The 19,699-nt window shown below is 38.1% G+C and overlaps 1 protein-coding gene across 2 annotated transcripts in view; it reads left to right on the top strand.

Annotated features, from left to right (window-relative positions):
- Window positions 1–1,600: 1,600 nt before the first annotated feature.
- The window catches only part of LOC127948715 (RNA binding protein fox-1 homolog 1-like), a 252,507-nt gene continuing 234,408 nt past the window's right edge, over window positions 1,601–19,699 (top strand). Inside the window, exon 1 of one of the 2 annotated variants that reach the window (XM_052545366.1) lies at window positions 1,601–1,835. In XM_052545366.1, the coding sequence (XP_052401326.1) occupies window positions 1,791–1,835 (45 nt within the window). In that variant the 5' untranslated portion in view covers window positions 1,601–1,790. Of the gene's footprint in view, window positions 2,001–19,699 lie in introns of both variants that reach the window. The other variant, XM_052545400.1, reaches the window with a different exon arrangement.

Genomic DNA, 19,699 nt, shown 5'->3' with positions numbered 1-19,699 from the left:
ATGACGTCCCAGTTTTCCAAAAAGAACTTCAAATTTTGATTTGTCTGACCACAAAACAGTTTTCCACTTTGCCACAGTCCATTTTAAATTAGCCTTGGCCCAGAGAAAACGTCTCCGCTTCTGGATCATGTTTAGATATGGCTTCTTTTTTTTACCTATAGAATGTGTTCACCGACAATGTTTTCTGGAAGTATTCCTGAGCCAATGTTGTGATTTCCATTACAGTAGCATTCCTGTATGTGATGCAGTGCCGTCTAAGGGCCCGAAGATCACGGGCATCCAATATGGTATTCCGGTCTTGACGAACACAGATTGTTCCAGATTCTCTGAATCTTTGGATGATTTTATCCACTGTAGATGATGATAACTTCAAACTCTTTGCAATTTTTCTCTGAGAAACTCCTTTCTGATATTGCTCCACTATTTTCCGCCGCAGCATTGGGGGAATTGGTGATCCTCTGCCCATCTTGACTTCTGAGAGACACTGCCACTCTGAAAGGCTCTTTTTATCCCCAATCATGTTGGCCATTGACCTAATAAGTTGCAAATTGGTCCTCGACCTGTTCCTTATATGTACATTTAACTTTTTCTGGCCTCTTATTGATTCCTGTCCCAACTTTTTTGGAATGTGTAGCTCTCATGAAATCCAAAATGAGCCAATATTTGGCATGACATTTCAAAATGTCTCACTTTCAACATTTGATATGTTATCTATATTCTATTGTGAATAAAATATATATATATATATATATATATATATATATATATATATATATATATATATATATATATATATATATATATATATATATATATATTCGATTTAATATTGAAAGTAGAAAGTTAGATTTTTCTGTTTTTAGGCTCAGGGGTTGAAAATGGACAAACTGCTTTGAGTATCAGATTTCCACATGTGGGCGTGCATTAAAGCTCCTTTCTGCTGATTGGTCAACCAAAGATCAACTTGTGCAGCTTGTGATTCTTCCACAGTTCCGTGCAACAACAGAATAACAGTCCTCTATTTGTTTGCCAGATTCCTAAAGCGTTTAAATTACGAATAATCTCTATCTCATCAAAAAACCTGACTAAAGGACTGCTTTGACATACACCGAACTAGCCCCTTGAAAGGGCTTTCTTTTGTGAAATGTTCAGCAACCAACAGAGAAAAAATAGCTTAATATATACTTTGGTTGACCAATCAGCAGAAAGAGGCATTTAATTCACACCCACGTGTGGAAATCGAATAGCTTAATCAAGCCGTTTATCCCCTGAGCCTAAAAACATAAAATCAAGCCGAATTCTCGTTTTCATTTTTTTCTACTTCAATATTAAATCGAAGAACGAATTAACGCAATGTACACGGACCGGGACCGGATCTTAATTAAGATTAACCGAATGCATTACATTTATAACGTAAAAGAAACAGGTGACTTACAGAAAAGAACTTTAAGACCGAATGCATAGCTCAACATTTGTCACTTTACTAGATCGACTTGTGGTGCAGAAAAGCTGTAGGATTTTGTGCATCACTTTCGAGTTGTTTACACTAAACCCCTGAGCCAAAGTCGGGCTCAATGGTGTGAACTTGAGAGGGATCACAAGGATGACTGTGGCACAGGCGCGTGGAGTGACAGATGCAGTCATTTACATGGCACCACGTGGATACGGTCCACTGACTACCACTCGCGCGCTCTCCGTTGCCCGTTCTGCCTCTCTCCGCGCGCAATCGGTTTACCTCCACTGAGAAAACAGGAGGCACTTTTCCTTTGCGTTTTCGCTGCCCGAACACAATGAAATCTTGGCAGCTAATTGCAGTCGTGGGAGATGCCCTTCAGGTAAGACACATGAGCGGTGGGGAGAAAGGAAAATGAGCGCGTTGGTTAGAGGAGGAATTTGAACGCGAAATCGTGGGATGTTTTCAGTGCGCCGCCGTTAAATCTTCAGCCGACACGTTTTTCTTCTCTTTCGACTCTCGCTTGAGCCTTATTGCAACATCAAAGGTTAGTGGTGACATCTCAACAGCTTGGCTTGTATTCTTGCATCTTGATGCACGCCTGAGTTTTGTGGCGTTGAGGGACATTTTTCAGGGACTTGAGAGACAGGTGCTTTCTGCATGGCATGTGTTTGAGTACAGGCATGCACCGAGATCTCCCGAGTTAAGGAATGGTCCCTATCTCATGCTCTCTCTTTAATGGTCGATGCCAGTACACTAATACCCATTCTTAAGGACTTTGCGAGCTAAATAGACCAGATCTTAACGATCACGAAGTTATGCTCGCACCAGATTGCCTGCTTGAGCTCAGTATGATTTAAATGCTACAGCGTTATTTCCAAGGACTTTGCTGGTTCACCTGGGACTGGAAAGTTCAGGTTATGATAGTGTTTCTTTTCACACTGAGATCAGAAAAATGCATCTGCGCTTGATAGTCTGGGTCAGATTGTAAGGAAGAAGACTGTGGATTGCGAACGTACCTGACGCGGAAATATGAAATGGGGTTCCAAAGAAGATGACAGAAACAATAACACCTTTCAGGCTGTCACTTGGAGACGGACTGATGATTGCTTTCTCACTGTCTTATGCTGTGGGAATAGAGTAGTCTTTCGTGGACGTGGGAGAAGTCGCTTAGTCACAAACTTGACTGTTTTGAGCACTGAACTTCTGATGTGATGCACTCATTTCATGCTGAGATTAAAAAGCTGTAGAAATGTACGGCTCATATACAATACCTAGAAGTATGTGGGTGTAGTAGCAATGTGTGGACCATTCGTAGTGCTTTTCAATTTGAAATATATATATATATATATATATATATTTTTTTTTTATTATTAGTAAGACTGATATTCTGTGTAATTATTATTAGCCTATTAAATATATAATACACCAAATTTTTTTTTTGTACATTTTTTTTTTAAATTATCATTAGTCAAGTCACCTTTATTCATAAAGCGCTTTTAAACAAAATACATTGCGTCAAAGCAACTGAACAACATTCATTAGGAAAACAGTGTGTCAATAATGCAAAATGACAGTTAAAGGCAGTTCATCATTGAATTCAGTGATGTCATTACTGTTATTACAGTTGAGTTACGATTCACACAGGTATTTGTAGACACACAGACCCTGGGTTCTGTTTTACGAGAGCGATTGTAACTTCCAGTTTAATCAGACTCCGGTTTATTTGAAGGAGCCTGGAGAAGAGGTCTTAACCTTTCCTTGGTTAACAGCAGAGACACTTGTAATACTTCTCTCGAGTGGTTTAGCCGCACTCATTCCACTGTCACCAATGCATGGTCAGGGAGCTGTCTCTTTTAAAACACTTAAGATATAGTAGATATTGTTTGGCTCGAAATAGTGCATTATGTCATGTCTGAGTCAGTAGAATGCAGCTAAGTCACTCTTGATCTATATTTATGTCCTGCATTTGCTTAAAGCAGCCATGTTTGACTGTTAAAACAAAGCACTGTTATATATACAACCATTAAATGAATTCAATCACCTGAAACCATATAACAGAGGGGGCATTTTGTGTTTAACTAAGACTAATAGTTTAATAAGGTAATTAAGAATCTGCTATTTTCGTTTTGTTAGCCATGAATGCACTAGAGCACATGAACCTACAATTTTGACTTGTAATTATAATGCTTAATGGTGAGCTGCAATAAAGAAGTGCTTCCTGCATAGTATATGGCAAAAGACCAATTTTCATTCTGGAGTAAGTGGTTAAAATCATGGTTTCCCACAGAGGAATATGCACAAAAAAAAAACCCAAAAAACAAAGCCCGTAGATGGTCCTACAAAATGCCGATGTTTTTTTTTTTTTAACAACAAATGGAGACTGAATCACTGGCTATGACACAGTGCCAATAAATGGAAGAAAATGTGCCAAGATCAATGGCACAGCAATATGTCAAAACACTCTGTATGGTTTCTCCATGCCTCAGATGATTTATGGTGTTATTTTCCACACCAAATAAATTTGGCACAAATAGATTTAAACGCTTTCCTGAGAAATTCTGAAGTTATAGCACTCTGTGTTTTGAACGAGGGGAAAAAAGGTTCTGATCAGCAGCATTCGTTTTGTGTGATTTATTCAATTTATTTTCTACATTTATATGCCATAAAGCAGTGGTTCCCAACCTTTTTCAACTCGCGGCCCACACAACCAAACACATATGTTTGCGCGGCCCACTTCAAAAAAATTAACTGACCCCGCTATTGTTGGGTTAATAACTTAGTACTCAGAAGCTAGATTTTAAACTATATTTATTGAATAAACTAGGGCTGTGCGATATGAACAAAAAAAAAAAAAAAAAACTATCACGACTTTTTTGATCAATTTTGCAATTGTGCTTTTACAGTCATAATAAATGCATTCAAGATTAATTTGAAACATATTTCCAAAAGAAAACCAATCAGAGCTTTATCAAAAAGTTGTAACATCTCTAGAACAGACATTAAAAAAAAAAAAAAAAAATAATAAATAAATCAAAATTATCACTATAGTGAAGATGTAAAAAAATGTATAGACTTGTGGCAAAAAAAAAAAAAAAAAAAATCCTGTATACAGGGACTTTTTTTTCTTTTTTGCCATATTTTGTTCATAGAGCTCATTAATTGTAGCGGTGCCTCAGGTGTTTGCAGTGTGTATACAGTATGTGTATGCGGTCAGCAGTGAGAGCGCATAAATATAACGCGAAAGCACATTAAAATAATGCACGAGTGCGAATCTCTCTGTTCGCAGCAGATTTCCTTTGCTCTGTCACAAAACCGGTCGTGCTTGCTCAGATACACGCTGCTCTGCGAGGAGAGAGTGTGCACACTTAAAACGTGTCTCCTCTCACTTAAACTGCATCCTGTTCACTAACAAATTCACTCTATGCTCATGTGTTAGACATGAATTATTTTCGCACGTTTTTATTTCTAGGCTTTTACCGCAGTGAGAATGCTCTGATCAGTCAACATTGGCTCAGAAAAAAGGCGCATCACAGACAGTGTGTGAACCTGGAGTTAGGCATATGCGCACGCTCAAATCGTGATTTTAGGACGTTTTCTTTTAATCGCACAGCCCTAGAATGGACTGGAAATGAACAGAAAATAATTGGCGGCCAGGTTGAAAACCACTGCCATAAAGTAATAACTGTATGCCTACTGCATAGCAGGTAGGAACAACCTTTGTGACAGTCTGGTGAAGGAATTTGGTCACTGAATAAAATAGACATACCAGAAAGACAAGCTCAATTTCAAGATCCATTTCCTTCAAATAGTCTATTTTGACCACTAATGTCAGACGTTTTTTTAGCGACTACCAGAGGAACATACTTAAAGGAAGGACATGACAGAGTGGTGCAAATTATAAGGCATGATTAAATGCTGTCAGTCAAATTCTTAACTGGCCAGTCAGGACGCTTGGCTCTATTTGACCAGACAGTATTTAAATTATTATAACCTAACTGTTTCTGAAACACTATGATCTTGTCTTGTCTTGCTTTCTATACTGGCTCTTTACCTGCTAGTTTTTCTTAAGAATTCCAAATACAATGTTTACTTTTCCTTTTATCCCCTACCAGGCTGTTTTCTTAATGAAGTATTCGTTCTTAAGTTAAAAAGCTCCTGAAGAAGCTAGAACAATATTTTAGGTGGCAAATGCTGTGTTTGGTGGTGTTATGAATGTAGACAATGACACATTATTTGTCCATTCTTTGCAGAAGAAGACCTTGAAGTCTAAATTGTAGTCTGTTCACTGTGACCATTCTTAATAAAAAATTTGGTTTCTGTAAAGTCAGACTTCATTAACATAGCATAATTCTGTCACTGACTTGCCCATTTAATTTATTCAACCAATTGAGCTTGTAGGCTGTTTCACAATGCAAAATTTTACATGGGCCGTGGAGAAATATGGACGATTATATGAAACAATACCATGCTATGGGGAGAAAGACATCAGTTAATCCTGCAGAGGGGAAGCTCATACATGAAAAAAAGATTAATTGTCCTTTTAATTTTTACACGTTTGTTACATTTTTATTCTTTATGCTTGGATTCATTTTGAGAGAGAACATGACAGATTAGTTAAAGATTGACAATGACTGCTGTCATTGACTTCCGCACAAAACTGTATAACCTTCTCTATTAACGTGTAAAGGTTTTTCAAGCAGTTTGTTTCAGAATGCAGTCTAGACAGCAATCGTTGAATGTGGTCTTTTTTTTTTTTTTTTGAAGCAGTGCATGATGGAGATTTAAAAGCACAGACATGTGATGAATCTCATTAACCAACCAAGAAGCCTAGTGCCGGGCGATAAGCAAGTGATTTATTGTGTAATCCCAGAGGGTGAACTGTAACTGCAGTTTCAAGAAGAAAGTATCCACGTTGGTTGTTTGTTGTCCTGGGTTATTAAGGGTTTCCAGTGCAGTCGATGCTGCTGCTTGTAGATGGTCTGTGAATGAAGAGGACTAGCGGAATAGCTGGTTAATAGTCACAGGGAGGGAGATGCTAATTGGCCAGGAGTAGAAACCAGTTTATTGGAATGTAATGGAGTATGTTGGCCCTCATGGCAATGGATTTCAGGATAATCTGTTTTTAATCCCGACTCTGTTTGCATTGATAAACAGGCATTTGTAAATCTTAATTGGCCATGGATTGTAGTGCACAAAACCATTAGCGTTTAGCACCTGCATCATCCGCTTAAGACAGAACCCCATTGCGTAGTATGCTTGCTGGCACAGTTATTTGTGTTGACATTTTTAATGTAATTGAAAGTACGTTCACGGTGGGCAGAGCAATGTTGCATCTGTATATTGCTAAACCATTAAGAGAGGATAAAGGGATGAGGATGTGGTGACACTTTTCAAAGGTGCTTGTTTTAATCAGTGTTAAGCGAAATCATAAATGGCCAAACATAACTGTGATTTAATTAGACCTAAGTGGAATTTGCTCGGTGTGGTGCAAGATTATATCTCCCATGCAGAATCCTATCCCCTTTGGACCGTTTGTAATGTCTGTAAAAAAAAAAAATTATCACATTATCACAGTCTCTTCTTCTAGATGATTAAAATAGCCTTTCTGGTTATCCTTTGGTAGCACTGAATAATTTGGTAGATCAGAACAATCGTTCATTTATTAATTGAACATTTAATGTACATGAAATCGTCAAATTGCTACTCTATAGCAATCGCATACAACAAACGAAAATGCAGAATAATTAGAACAATCAGTAATGCTCAATAAATAACAATGTGTCATATCTATACACATTTTTCCCAGAATGTCCTTGCAACCTGGTAGCAACACTTCCACGGCCCAGTACATGGTTGTGACACTTGCATACTTTGTTTTGTCTTGATTGACAGTGAACATCCATGCCGACGACTTGTTAACAGTCTCGCCAGTCTGGGCCGATCATGCGGAAAATCATCTGATTTCAGTTTCTGGTCGGTCGATTGTTGCTTCTCTACTTTTTAAGTATATTTACATTTTAATCACGTAATAGCATTAAAGATTTTTGTGGTTTTACAAGTAAGGTAAGTGTGTATATGCAAATGCATACAAATGTGTATAATCTAAGCTATCAGGCTAATTGGTTGTATGCCATGCTAGTAAACTACCTAAAACAGACATTACTTGTCATATTTTGACAACAAATATTTTTTTGTTATAATTTGTTTTTTTTCTTATTTTTTGCAAAAATAGCAGGTTAATTGGCTTTTGAAATGCTAAACTATTAGGCTAACTGTCTAATTTGGGAGCTTGAATCTTTTTTATTTATAGCTTAATATTTATAGTCAAATTAATGTAGTTAAGACAACATATACATGATCACCTACTTGAGTTGTTTATACTGTTGCAAAATGTTACAAATATTATTATCCACCAGCTCTAATCTGCTAAATGTGACTATAAAGCATTATATATTAAGATAATAAGATTGTAATATATTATAAATGCTAACATCATAGTTAACTGTAAAGCTGCACTGAAACAATGTGTATCGTGAAAAGCACCATACAAATGAAACTGACTTGAGTTGACATGCTGTGATTCTGCAGGGTTTTCCAAATAAACTTTTTTTTTCCTGCTCTGAGATCCTGTGTGGTGAACAAATCTTGCCTGACACTGGAATGAGTCATTGAAAAAAGCTTTTATCACTGTTAATATTTGTAAATATATTTGACGTGTTACAATGTACAGATTAGAAATGTGGCTTTACAGGTCAATAGCTCCGGAGCGGTTAAATGAAGATAAACATGCCGCCACAACGACCTTCAGTCTCCACGTACACGCATTAGCGGCATGCTTAACATCTCCGTTAATTTGTGTTTGCTTTGTATATGATTTAATTGGCTCCGTGCATCCATTTAGGCTTTTGTATTTGAGAAAGCGTAACTAGTCATGTCAGTCTTCATGGACATCAAGAGCTCATAGCTGAATGTTGGGCGTTTTGTCCTTTGGTGCTCTAAGGCTGGGGCCTGCTGGTGATGATAACAGTGATAATTCAAAGTGATTTCGCACAGCATGGTTTTGTCAGTCCAGTCACCAGCACCCCGTGGCACGGCTACACGCTCATGTGTCTTAAATCCGCCAGAGGCTTTACCGTGGTGTGGTACACTAAGCCTTACTCATAGGTCAGATGAGTCATTGTTTTACTTTTACTTTTTCGTTTACACGGTAACGCAAATCCAAAGCTTTTTTGGGAAGCATGATAATGGATTCAGGCTACTCTACCTCTTATTTTAGACATCAGGCTGATCGCATGAGGGGCTCTCGAGCTTTGTATTCAGTGGAAGTACAGTGCAATACATCAGGCTAACTCTGGGCATAGTGCTGAGGCATGCTTTTTTCCCCCTTTATATAGTTTTTTTTACATAATTATTTCAGACTCCACTTATTCAACATGGAGGACTGTTCAAATTGTGAAATCACCGTGGGCCATAGCGAACCATGGCTGAACTCTAGAATCAGCACTCCCTTGGTTATCATCTACCTGGAAATGTTTTTTTATTATTTCCTTATTTCTACCCCCTCTCCTTTTTAAATGCTGACTTTTCACTTGTGGTGTGCCAATTATTTCACGCTGTCTACGCGGCCTTGCTTTCTCTCCTTATCGCAAATGGAAGAAAAGTCTTCAGCTGGTTATCAAAATGCTAATGCGCTTGAAAGGAAACATTAGTCTTCCCCAGTAAAATGTTATTAAATGGGGTCTATTTAATCTTGTAAAAGTGCTGCTATCTCTTCAGGATTTCCAGATGTTTGCGCTTCGCCATACCGTCTGTCCTCATTCCGATGCAGGGGTTGGTGGCTGGCAATGCCTGAGTAAAAAAATTGGCTGATCTCGATCTTTTTAAGTGAAAGCTCTAAAAGAGAAGAATCTTTATGTTAAACAGGTATTCTGAATGTGATGAAAACCAGTTCAGAGGTTAGACTGAAAATGAAGGGGGCGGCTGTGTGTAGACCGACTAGTGCAAGCAATAAGTATACGTTTATTTTGTAACATGCGATCAATGTAAAGCTGCATTTTCCCGAGTGCAAGACACACACTCCATCTGTCTGTCATCAGTATTGCTATGACAGCCTGAATATATACTGTAGTTCACCCATGAAGGCAAATCACACTTTTACCTATAGATGGTCATAAACCATTGACGTGCCTTGTTAGGTATAGATGGTCATAAACCATTGACGTGCCTTTGTTTTCTGTCAAAACAGAGATGAAAATGTTCCTCCCCGTTAAAAGTGCATTGAACAATTGCTTTTGCATATTATCTTAATGACATTAGTTTCTCATCAGCATGCACTATACACTAAGTCATTAGAAATCACATTTCCCCTTGGAGTTGGGATTTGGCACCGCACCAATTGAGGGATTGGGCCGTGCTGGTAAACGGTGTTAAGATTCTGTCCTGACCTTTGATTAAACCTCTCCTGCGGGCTCTGCCTATTTTGCTGTCAGACAGACGTTTGCAGGATTCACAGGATTATGAGGTATTATGCAGAAGGCATTCCTTAAGACAACATACATTTTCTGTTTAAAAAGCACCAGCGTGATTGACATCGGGGTGAGAGACGTGTCTGTTGTTGCTTGTTGTGTTTGGCTCATCAAAGACCCTAATGGAGGGCTACAGTAGTTTGTATGTCTGTGAGTGCTTTGAGAGCCAGATGTTGGTGTTATCCATCACATGCTTTTCAGCTGGTACTTGGAGATCACAGATGATATCAGGTGGATATTAACTTTAATGTGCTCAGCCATTTCTCCATGAAGCCTTACATTTCAGGTCCCACTAGACATCATCCCATCTGTTGAAATTGTGCTGTGTGGATTATTATCCAGCAGTTTGACATGAATCAGGTTTTCCTCTAGTGCTCCTGGTCACATGTTCGGAGTTATTTTTAATAATGCATTTTTCACAATATTTTTATTTGGTGCCTGAAACATAACGTGTTCCTCCAACCCCTGTTTGGACGTCTGTTAAACCCTTTGAGATGCGATTCTTTTTCATCAGAGGTTTTGTGATGTATTCTAAATCTGCTTCTTTGGCTTCATCCTTATCCACGTTGAGCCGTGCAGGTCGCTCCCGAATCTCTCTGGGTTTGGCGTGCATGGTGTGGTTTTGATGTTTATTTTGCCATGGGTGACAGGAGCCTGTGCCAGAACAGAATTGGCAGTGTATCAGCCAGAATGAATGTTATGCAACCTGTGACAACTCAGAGGACTGTGTTGGTGTGAAATATCAATATGCACAATACAACAGCACATAAAACGCCACATGGCAGTGTAAACAGAAACAAACTGTGTCAGGGAGATAGTGAAGATAATCCCGACATCTATGGATGGAAATGGGATTCGCAAAGGTGACCGATCAAGAGATGCATGTGGAACGCAATGCTAGACCTCTCGGTTTACATCGTAATTGTGGTGCAAGCTGTTCCTTTGGCATCAATGTGGCTGTATTTCAGGTTTTATGGTATATCTGTTGCATTTCTTGTCATCAAAATATGCTGCCTGGTCTTCTCTGTAAGGAGAAAAAAAATGCTCAGGAAAGCCACTGATGTGGATTATAATTTTAATGCCCAACAGATTTCATTTCTTTATTATATTAAGTTAATGAATATCATAACAAGGGATTTCTAATCCTCACGGCGACTGTTCCTGCCTTTTTGGAGAGAATTTCTGATGAACCTTTTTATCTCTAATACATGGCACGTGGGGCTTTATAACAGCCCACCGAGACACCGGCACTCATTTTCTCTCAGGTGAGCCTTTAATTGCATCTTCCTTACTCAGTGACATCTTTCCCATCATGGTGGGCTGCTCTCCTATGCGAATAGGCTCGCACTTACTCAATAAGTGGAACGGTGGCAGCTGTCATTGCATGCCTTATTTTTACTGAAAAAGACTTTCTAGTCCTTAAAAAAACACAGACTATCGGCTTCGATTTAGTGAATATTGCAGCTGCTAGACATCCTCTTACAGCCATTTTGGCAGACCATTGGCCCCAGTGTAGGGAATCCACTTCCAGTAGAGGAAAACAGCTCTCAATTCAATTGCCCTCCATAAACTGCCAGGCTGCTGCAAAACAAAAATAGTTTTTTTTTCTTCTCCAGGAGTATTTTTGGGTGCAATGGCGAGCATCTGTATGAAAGGTCACCGTCGATGGACTTCTGTCACGTTGATGTGTCGTGGGGGGCGTGCAGGCTATATGTACTCTAATCTGGGAACACCCCGCTGGGAGGAGCTCAGCTTCTGTATTGCTTCCTCTTGTTGCAGCTCAATGCGCTTTCACAGAGTTCCTAAATTGAGATTAATAATGTCATCTACAGCTGTAGTTTAGGGACAGCGATTTCCGCCCCTCCTCTCCCCACCTCCAAAGTCCAGCACACTCCCATTTGAAGAGATATAGAATGGGCACAGGGAATATTAATATTCTTTACAGACCATGCGCATACACAGGCATCATCAATTTTCCAGACTTGTTTGTATACATTGACTCTTTGACATTCAAACCCAAGGTATCCTCCCCCACCAGCGCAGAATGAGCGGACAGCATGTGTGCGAGAGAGTGCGTGGGCAAAGTGTCATGGCTGCGCAGTGCCAAGAACAGCTCCCCACATTGTTAACAGTGTTCACTGTCTGCAGACGTCTGTCTGGCCGTGGAGCTCATGAAGCTTAGGACGCTGTCGTGAAGGACGAGCACAACTTCCATGAAGCAGGGTTGTGCAGTAAAATAACTTTTTTTCTGTTTGAATATATTATAAATGTTGATTTTGAAAATATATCCCTGTAATGGCAAAGCTAAATTTTCAGCAGCCATTACTTCATTCATATGATTCTTCAGAAATGTCTTTATAATCAATTTTGATCAGTTTATAGCTATTTAATGCTGAATACAACTATTCATTTCTTTAAAAATATCCATCATCAAATTCAAATAGCAGTTTTTCATTATGTGTGCTATTAATGTGAATCTGAGACATTTGAAAAAACATTTATTTTTATTTCTTTTTATTTCTTTCTTTCTTTCTCTTTCTGTCTTTCTAGTGATCATAAGCCAGATGCAGAGCTGCAACTCAGAGTGCATGCTTTTTAAAAAACTATTTTCCTTTTTTTACCCATCCACTCATTTTAAATATCAGCACAATTCTCACAGGCTTTCTATAGTCACGTTCATTAACGTGGCGTTGAACTGTGGAAGTCAAATCACCTTCACAGACTGAAAAATCCTTGGAAAATGGGAAACAATGAAATCTTGAGATTTGTGGAGAATAAAAGCTTCCCTCAACACTGCATCAGGGACTTGGCGTATTTCATCTATGCCTCATTCTCTGCCACTATTTCATTTGTTTCATTTCCAAGGACTTGTGGAATAACATTGCCAATTGTTTTTTTTCTGGATAATTATAATCCAAATGAGCCACCACATGATGTGTCAGTGTTTTCCTGAAATTTGGTTAAATGTTAAAAATAAATAAATAAAGAAAAAATCCTGGTATTAATGAATATTTTAAGCTTCTCTATTCTGGTAACTTATTTCATTGTTTCTTTAAGTAATTCAGCACACTTTTGGAAGAGTAAACCAAAAGTGATCAGAAGCAGAAGAAGCCACAGACGCTTGTGTGTAGCTGGTATGTTTTCAATTAAATCCCAGCTCTCTGTACATGATGACAGCAAAGTTTTAAAAGGAAACCATTTGCTGCCGACTGGTTCGCTGATGGCGATAGCAGCAGTGGTGTATCAGTTGACTAATTGGAGAGGCTGTCCTCGCAGTGTTCTCTGTAGAGCCTGTTGTTTTGCTCATTTGGTGTGACAAATAGCAAGCCTGTGGAGGATGCAAGGCCTGGGTGCTGTTCTGACCTACGACATCTCATTTGTTTCTGATAAATGGCCATTTTCTAGAGGTGCATGGTTCACTTGAGAGGCAATTGCCAGGTATGAGTCGCCTTCTTCTGTAACATAAGAAAAAGCCATGGCCATCCAAGACTTGGCCAGAAATTGATGCTTTACTGGTTGCTCTTGCAGCACTATGTCAAGCAGCTCCTGGTCTGATACTCAGATGTGATCATTATGGCAGCTGTATTCGTATTATTTATGAGCATTTCATTTTAAAAACATGATATTTAGATTGGCTTCTGCACATGTGTTTCACCATCATTAGCTTTGGGTAATTGGAGGCAGCATTTTCCAAGCTTCTTTTTGTCTTTTATTCATCAGCATCATGCCAGAAATGTGGAGGTCTTTGTTCAGAAAGTTTATAAAGCAGTTGTGTTCCATGAAAGAGGCCCAATATCTCTTCTTACAAAGGAACTGAAGAAAATGATGACGTTAGTCAGACAGCTCTGATATTTTTAGATCTAATTTGTGTTTTGTAGGTTTATCCAAATCTGGATATTCTGATATCAATCACTTACTTTGACTTTCACAAAAGAAGAAATTCGGGGGAAAGGTACTAGTCACTGTTTTTCATGAAGTTACAATAATTGTGGACTGAAGTATTCAGTGGCACCATACAATTATCATATCATGTGTCCATATTACAGTCAATACTACTTCTGACACTTTATGTGTGTAATTTAAGTATAAATTACATAAGCTCTTAAAAACCACTAAGGTCGTCTTTGGCAAGTGAAAAAATACTTTTTATTTAGTTATCTTCAATCAATCAGAAATTAGTCGGTTCTGATTGATTCATTTACAGACTGAACAGATCAGGAGCCAGATTCATTAAAATAACATGGAGGGCAAAACAAGGCTTTCCTCCACTGACAATCAGTTATTTTTATGAGGTTTGCATTAAGTAGTAATGTAGTAAGACAGTGATATTTACAGGCCAAATTCAGTATGCACATTATTGATGATGCATACTTTGTACAGGCAAGCAGATGAACCCAGAATTTAAATGAAATGAGCAAAGTTTAATATTAATGTTTTTCCATAGAAGACCATTATAAATGAAGACTTTTTACCATTTAGCATATTGCGCTCAATTGCTTGCATGCATAAAGCATGCATCATCAGTAAGTAGTGTACTGAATTTGATCTTTTAATATCACATTAAGTGTTTTCACATTAAACATTTTAGAATGTCCCACTGTTTTTGAAATATTGCGTCGGCTGATTTATTTGGATTGCTATTTTTTTCACATATCTTTGTTTTATTCTTTTGAGAGATGATCAATTTTTTTTTTGGATTGGAGCAGATAGAAAACTGACAGGCTTATGCTGCAGTTCTATGGATGGATGTTTTGCCTGCCAGGTCTTCGAGCCGGTCACGTGACTGAAAACTATCAACTGTTGAAACACTGAATAAATATTTCTAATATTTCTAAAGATAAAAAAAAAAAAAAAACATATTATGAAAATTTTGAGAAATGTTTTGGCCAATACAAAATATTCTTAAATGTATTCTTAAATTAGAAAATAAGAGAGGGGGAAAAAATGTCACGAAGAATTTAATTCTTAAGAGTATTTTTTGAGGTTCTCAAACATACTTGAAATAGTTAACAGCTTATTTGAAGGCAAGATCAATTTATAAATAAAAATGACAGTCCCTTTTATTGCAATGGATAAAAGCAACCTGCACATTAATTCAGAATGTCTTCTCATGCTAAGGAACGACATGAGAGTAGATATGAGTAAATAAAGGAAGACTTTTGGGGATTTTTTAATTCCTTGAAGCACCCCCTACGATACACAAACCAGTGGTTTCAGGCAAAGTAAACGGTTGTCTTTTGTGCAACTATTGTGTCGTCCCACTTACAAATGTCTCATGGTACAGAGCAGGCAAATGACTCCGGGGTCATGAATGAAGAAGACACCGGTATTAAACCTTACACTTGCCTCCTTAAACCTGGCAGGGGCAGCGGCTGCTGTTTATGTAAATGTTTTCCTGGTTTAAAGGAGGCCATGCGTTGTCTGCTGTCTGGGGCTGAGCATGTATGTGTGGAGATAAGGATGCTTCGGGTGGACTCGTCTGAGCCAGACAGAGAGCGAGAGAGAAACTGCTTGTTGGAAGATAAACAGGCCTAATTAGAATATGCATTTGTTCAGTAATTCTGTCCATAATTGAGATATTTGAATCTTTGAACATGCCAGCTATTTAGAAAAATCAGCCGTGGCTTCCCGCGTCGATCTGAAACATACTGTGTAAACGCTGCTTTTCAGACACGCTGGCAACGCACCAACAGGACAAGGAAAACACTTTTTTTGGATTAGCGCCTCTTTCTGCCAACAACAAAACTACACAGTATTTGCAGCAAATCATTTAGACACAAGCACCCTTTGTCCAAAAAGTACAGGCAATCCACTCTTTCCCCCTTTTTCTGATGGGCCTTGTTTCCTGTATGTTTGGATATGATTGCATGGTAACACATTTAAACAGGCTGTGGTTTTACAGGGATACAGCAGCTCCCTGGTGTAATCACCGCTCTAATCTACAGAACAAACTCCAGCGCGGCTCTATAAGTCGATGGCACTTCAGGCAGGGGAATGGGAAGTCTCCTGCCGCTCCGCTGAGAGATAAAGGAGACATGCGTTACACTGCAGCCATTGTGTTAGATCAAGATGTGCCTCCTGAACTGATGGATGCTGGGAATTCTGATTCCAACTTTCTGCTGTCTCAGGACGAGATACGTAGATGGCCTATAGAGAGAAGGTGGTGACTAAATGAATATTAAAATGAGCTCAGGGAGTGGTTTGCTATTCAGCTGTCTTTCAAGTCTCTGGTGCTGGATGGGGTTGTTGATGTCCATGTTTTTGAACCACAGGAATAAAAATGACATTGTGTGTATATGTCAGTGGGATTCGAAGCCATTTGTGTGTGCCTTCTGGCTATTTTAATATTTATGGTTTATAGATATGCTTTAAAATGTCATTGCATTTTTATAGTGAATTTCTGGCTTCTCAAAATCCTCAAAATCTGAATATTAACTATTAATATTTAATATTTTATTTATAATAAAAGATGCTGTTAAACACTGGTAAATATTGTGGTCTCCAGAAAATCAATAAAATACAGTGACATTTTAGGGATTAGGTGACACTAAAATAATACAATAAATATCAACTAGACAATAAATTTGACAAAACACCATAACGTGCAAAACTTTTCATGCAAAAAAAGACACACGACTATTTAAATAAAATGTTATCAAATATGATGTCACGCAAGGACTTTTGGGATTGTCGTTTCACTTTTTTTCCCCTAGTAATTATTAATAAGAAATTATTAGAGAATATTATTCTTTGTTGTCATATTCTGAAGTATATATATAGTATCTGCATATCCCTGACAATTAAAAAGTCTACAGGTAGCTGCATGTCTCTCTGGTGTACCTCCGTGGTTTGATGCTCTTGGTGACTTCAGAAATCAAAGATTCATGTTTCTGTGTACTCTGACATTATGTAATGTAATTATAAATGGATACATACTATGAATAGGAACACCAGGAATGTAACATGAACTCTATTTTTAGATATTGTTTCATACTCAGCATGTACCTTTTAACATATGCCTGTCGCCCTGAAGGAGACATCAGAGAATGGCTCCCTCCTTTCAATTCGCTCTCCTTAATGCAATACGTGTAAGGCATCAGTATTTGGTTTTTGGCATGTACAGCTCATTCTCATGATCCGCCATAATAGAGGGGGTTTGTGGCACCGCTAAGCACGCTGGATGCGTCAGTTTTCATAAATAAGCTGCGTGCTGTTTAAAGAGCAGCTCTAGGTTGCTTTGCCTCTCATTACGGCTCACGTTTTAAACAGGGTTTATGATGAAATTCTGTCCGTTTAACCCCAACTAAATTATAAACACTTTACTAGAAAGACGTCAGGGAGATAAAACGGTCCTTGGGAAATGGCAAGCAATTAAAAGTATATTAGCTGTTCACGGCCAAAAATAATTAAAGCTCTCAGACCATTGTGTTTTAGAAAATAGCTGCAAGCAGCAATCATAAGAGGTGCAGACTGAGTCAAAAGTCAGCGTATTAATAAAATGTTCAGCCACGGCCCGGCTACAGTACAGCCAAAAATAAGCAGCCATCAAAGCTTCCCTTTTGATTTGGCGCTTCTCATTTTCTGCGTAATTCCATTTTTTCCACTGTGCTTCACGCAAGCGTGTCACATTACAGCGTTTAGAAATGAGATTGGATCTGCGTATTTAATCACACCAATGCAATTAGTTGGTAGGAACAGAACGAATGGAATTGGAACAAGTCAAAACGCTGCCCCATGCTGCTGGATATATATGGATCCGGGTGTGCAGAGACCACCAGAAAACGCCATATTGCATGCATGCAGGAAAAAAACTGATATTGTAGTGAAATGAAAGGATCTTTCCTGGGTATTGCGCGGTCCAATAAACATGACCTCAGAGATGACAGTTTGAACGTGGGGATGTGCTGTAGGTTTAAACTCCCATACGTTCATGCAGTGGCCTTGTGTCAGCCGGTGACTGTGGTCCATCACGCTTCTAGACGAATCTCTGCGGGCTCGATGTGCTCAAAGGCAGTTCTTTCCACTTAAACAGGATTTGCACAGATGAGATGAGTGCTCACCAAGCACCACAGAAACATTATATGCCCCCTCCGGGATACCGGATAGATGCAACTTTTATCTCTTTTCTAATCATATCCTCACTGTTATTTGTTTGTCATTGCCTTGGAGTGTCATTGATGGTGGTTGATATCAAATGAGAAAATGAGATATTATAGCTCTCGATTCTCTTAAAGATACTGTGATTGAGATTCAGGTTAATGATACATTAAAAGAAGATTTGATGTGAAGTTGTATAAAGAAATACGCATTGCAGAATTGATAAATGGGCATTTTTTTGTTCATTAAGAGAGGGTGAGAAGCTTCTGATAAGTAGCAAATCACTTTAAATTGGAGGTGAAATGGAAATAGTGACAGATTTGTTGAGTGTGATGGATTGTCTAAAAAGAAAAATGTATGATGGTGATGTGGTTGAATCCATCTTTTGTTGATTGAACGGAGGCAGATCTGAAATCGAGTTTGCATTGGATTGTTAGGAAGGGGTGGGGGTTAAACAAATTGAATGATTAGAGCAATCTAGCAAACGTCACCAGAGAAGTCATTTCACTGGAGTATCGAGTTGGGACATTTTAATTAAAAATTATGAGCTCAAAATAAATAAATAAACAAATAAATTAAATAATGCATGGAACATTTTTTCCCAGAAAGGTCAATAACATGCATTTAGAAAATTTGTGGTCAGTTTTTAGGTCCGTTAATGTAGCAGCCATTGTTATAATGCCCCTGTCCTGCTGTTTTTAGTACCATTACTGTCCTATTGAAATATAATCTTGATGAATTTATGTTTTGTAGTATATTTCAGGTCAGTGATAAAAAATCTAGCTCAAATCTGAATGCAACTGTATGTGTAGCGTTTAAAAGTTTGGGATCAGTTTGAAAGAGATGATTACTTCTATTCAGCAAGGATGCATTAAATTGATCAAAAGTGACAGTGAAGACATTTACTGCGTTACACAAAAATTCTGTTTCAAATGAATGCCATTCCTTTGAATTCTCTATTCATCAAAGAAGCCTAAAACAAATCACAGTTTTCACAAAAAATATATTTTTCAGTATAGAAAAATCTGCTTTGCCATCACAGGAATACATTAAAATGATGTTATGTGTTGTGTTGTGTTGTGTTGTGTTGTTTTATGTTATGTGTTATGTTATGTTATGTTATGTTATGTTATGTTATTACTTGCATATTAAAATGGTCGATGTGATGTGTAATATAAGTATTTTCTTTAAATTAATTATTTAATCACAGTTTAAACCACAATGCTGTAGGGATCTTTTACCATGCAGGGTTCTATGGCTGGCATTTAATTGCTCACGGGCAAACAATACATATTTGTATTGAATTACACTCTTAATTTTGATATTTAGATCTGGGATTTTTTGATTGTCAAATGTCTTCCTGCTGGCTCTGCTAGTCCTGTGCAAACACAAAACATATGGACAAGTTTTTTTTTTAGGCAAGATACTAAATTTAAATCTTTTCCAGTTCAATTTTCTGTTTCTTTTTCTCCCTGTAATCATCAAAGTTTCATGCTGACAAAGTATATAAGAATTAAGCTTCTTGGGTAACATACTGATGAGCCCTTTTGCTGAAGCTTGAAGCCGATTTGAATATTTGAGTATTTTTCAGTGTTCCGAGGAGGAGAATTGATTCATTAAT

The sequence above is a fragment of the Carassius gibelio genome, chromosome A3 (genome assembly GCF_023724105.1).
Source record: "Carassius gibelio isolate Cgi1373 ecotype wild population from Czech Republic chromosome A3, carGib1.2-hapl.c, whole genome shotgun sequence".
NCBI lineage: Eukaryota > Metazoa > Chordata > Actinopteri > Cypriniformes > Cyprinidae > Carassius > Carassius gibelio.
The sequence above is the reverse complement of the archived record's forward strand: the minus strand, read 5'-3'. Positions and strand labels throughout refer to the sequence as shown.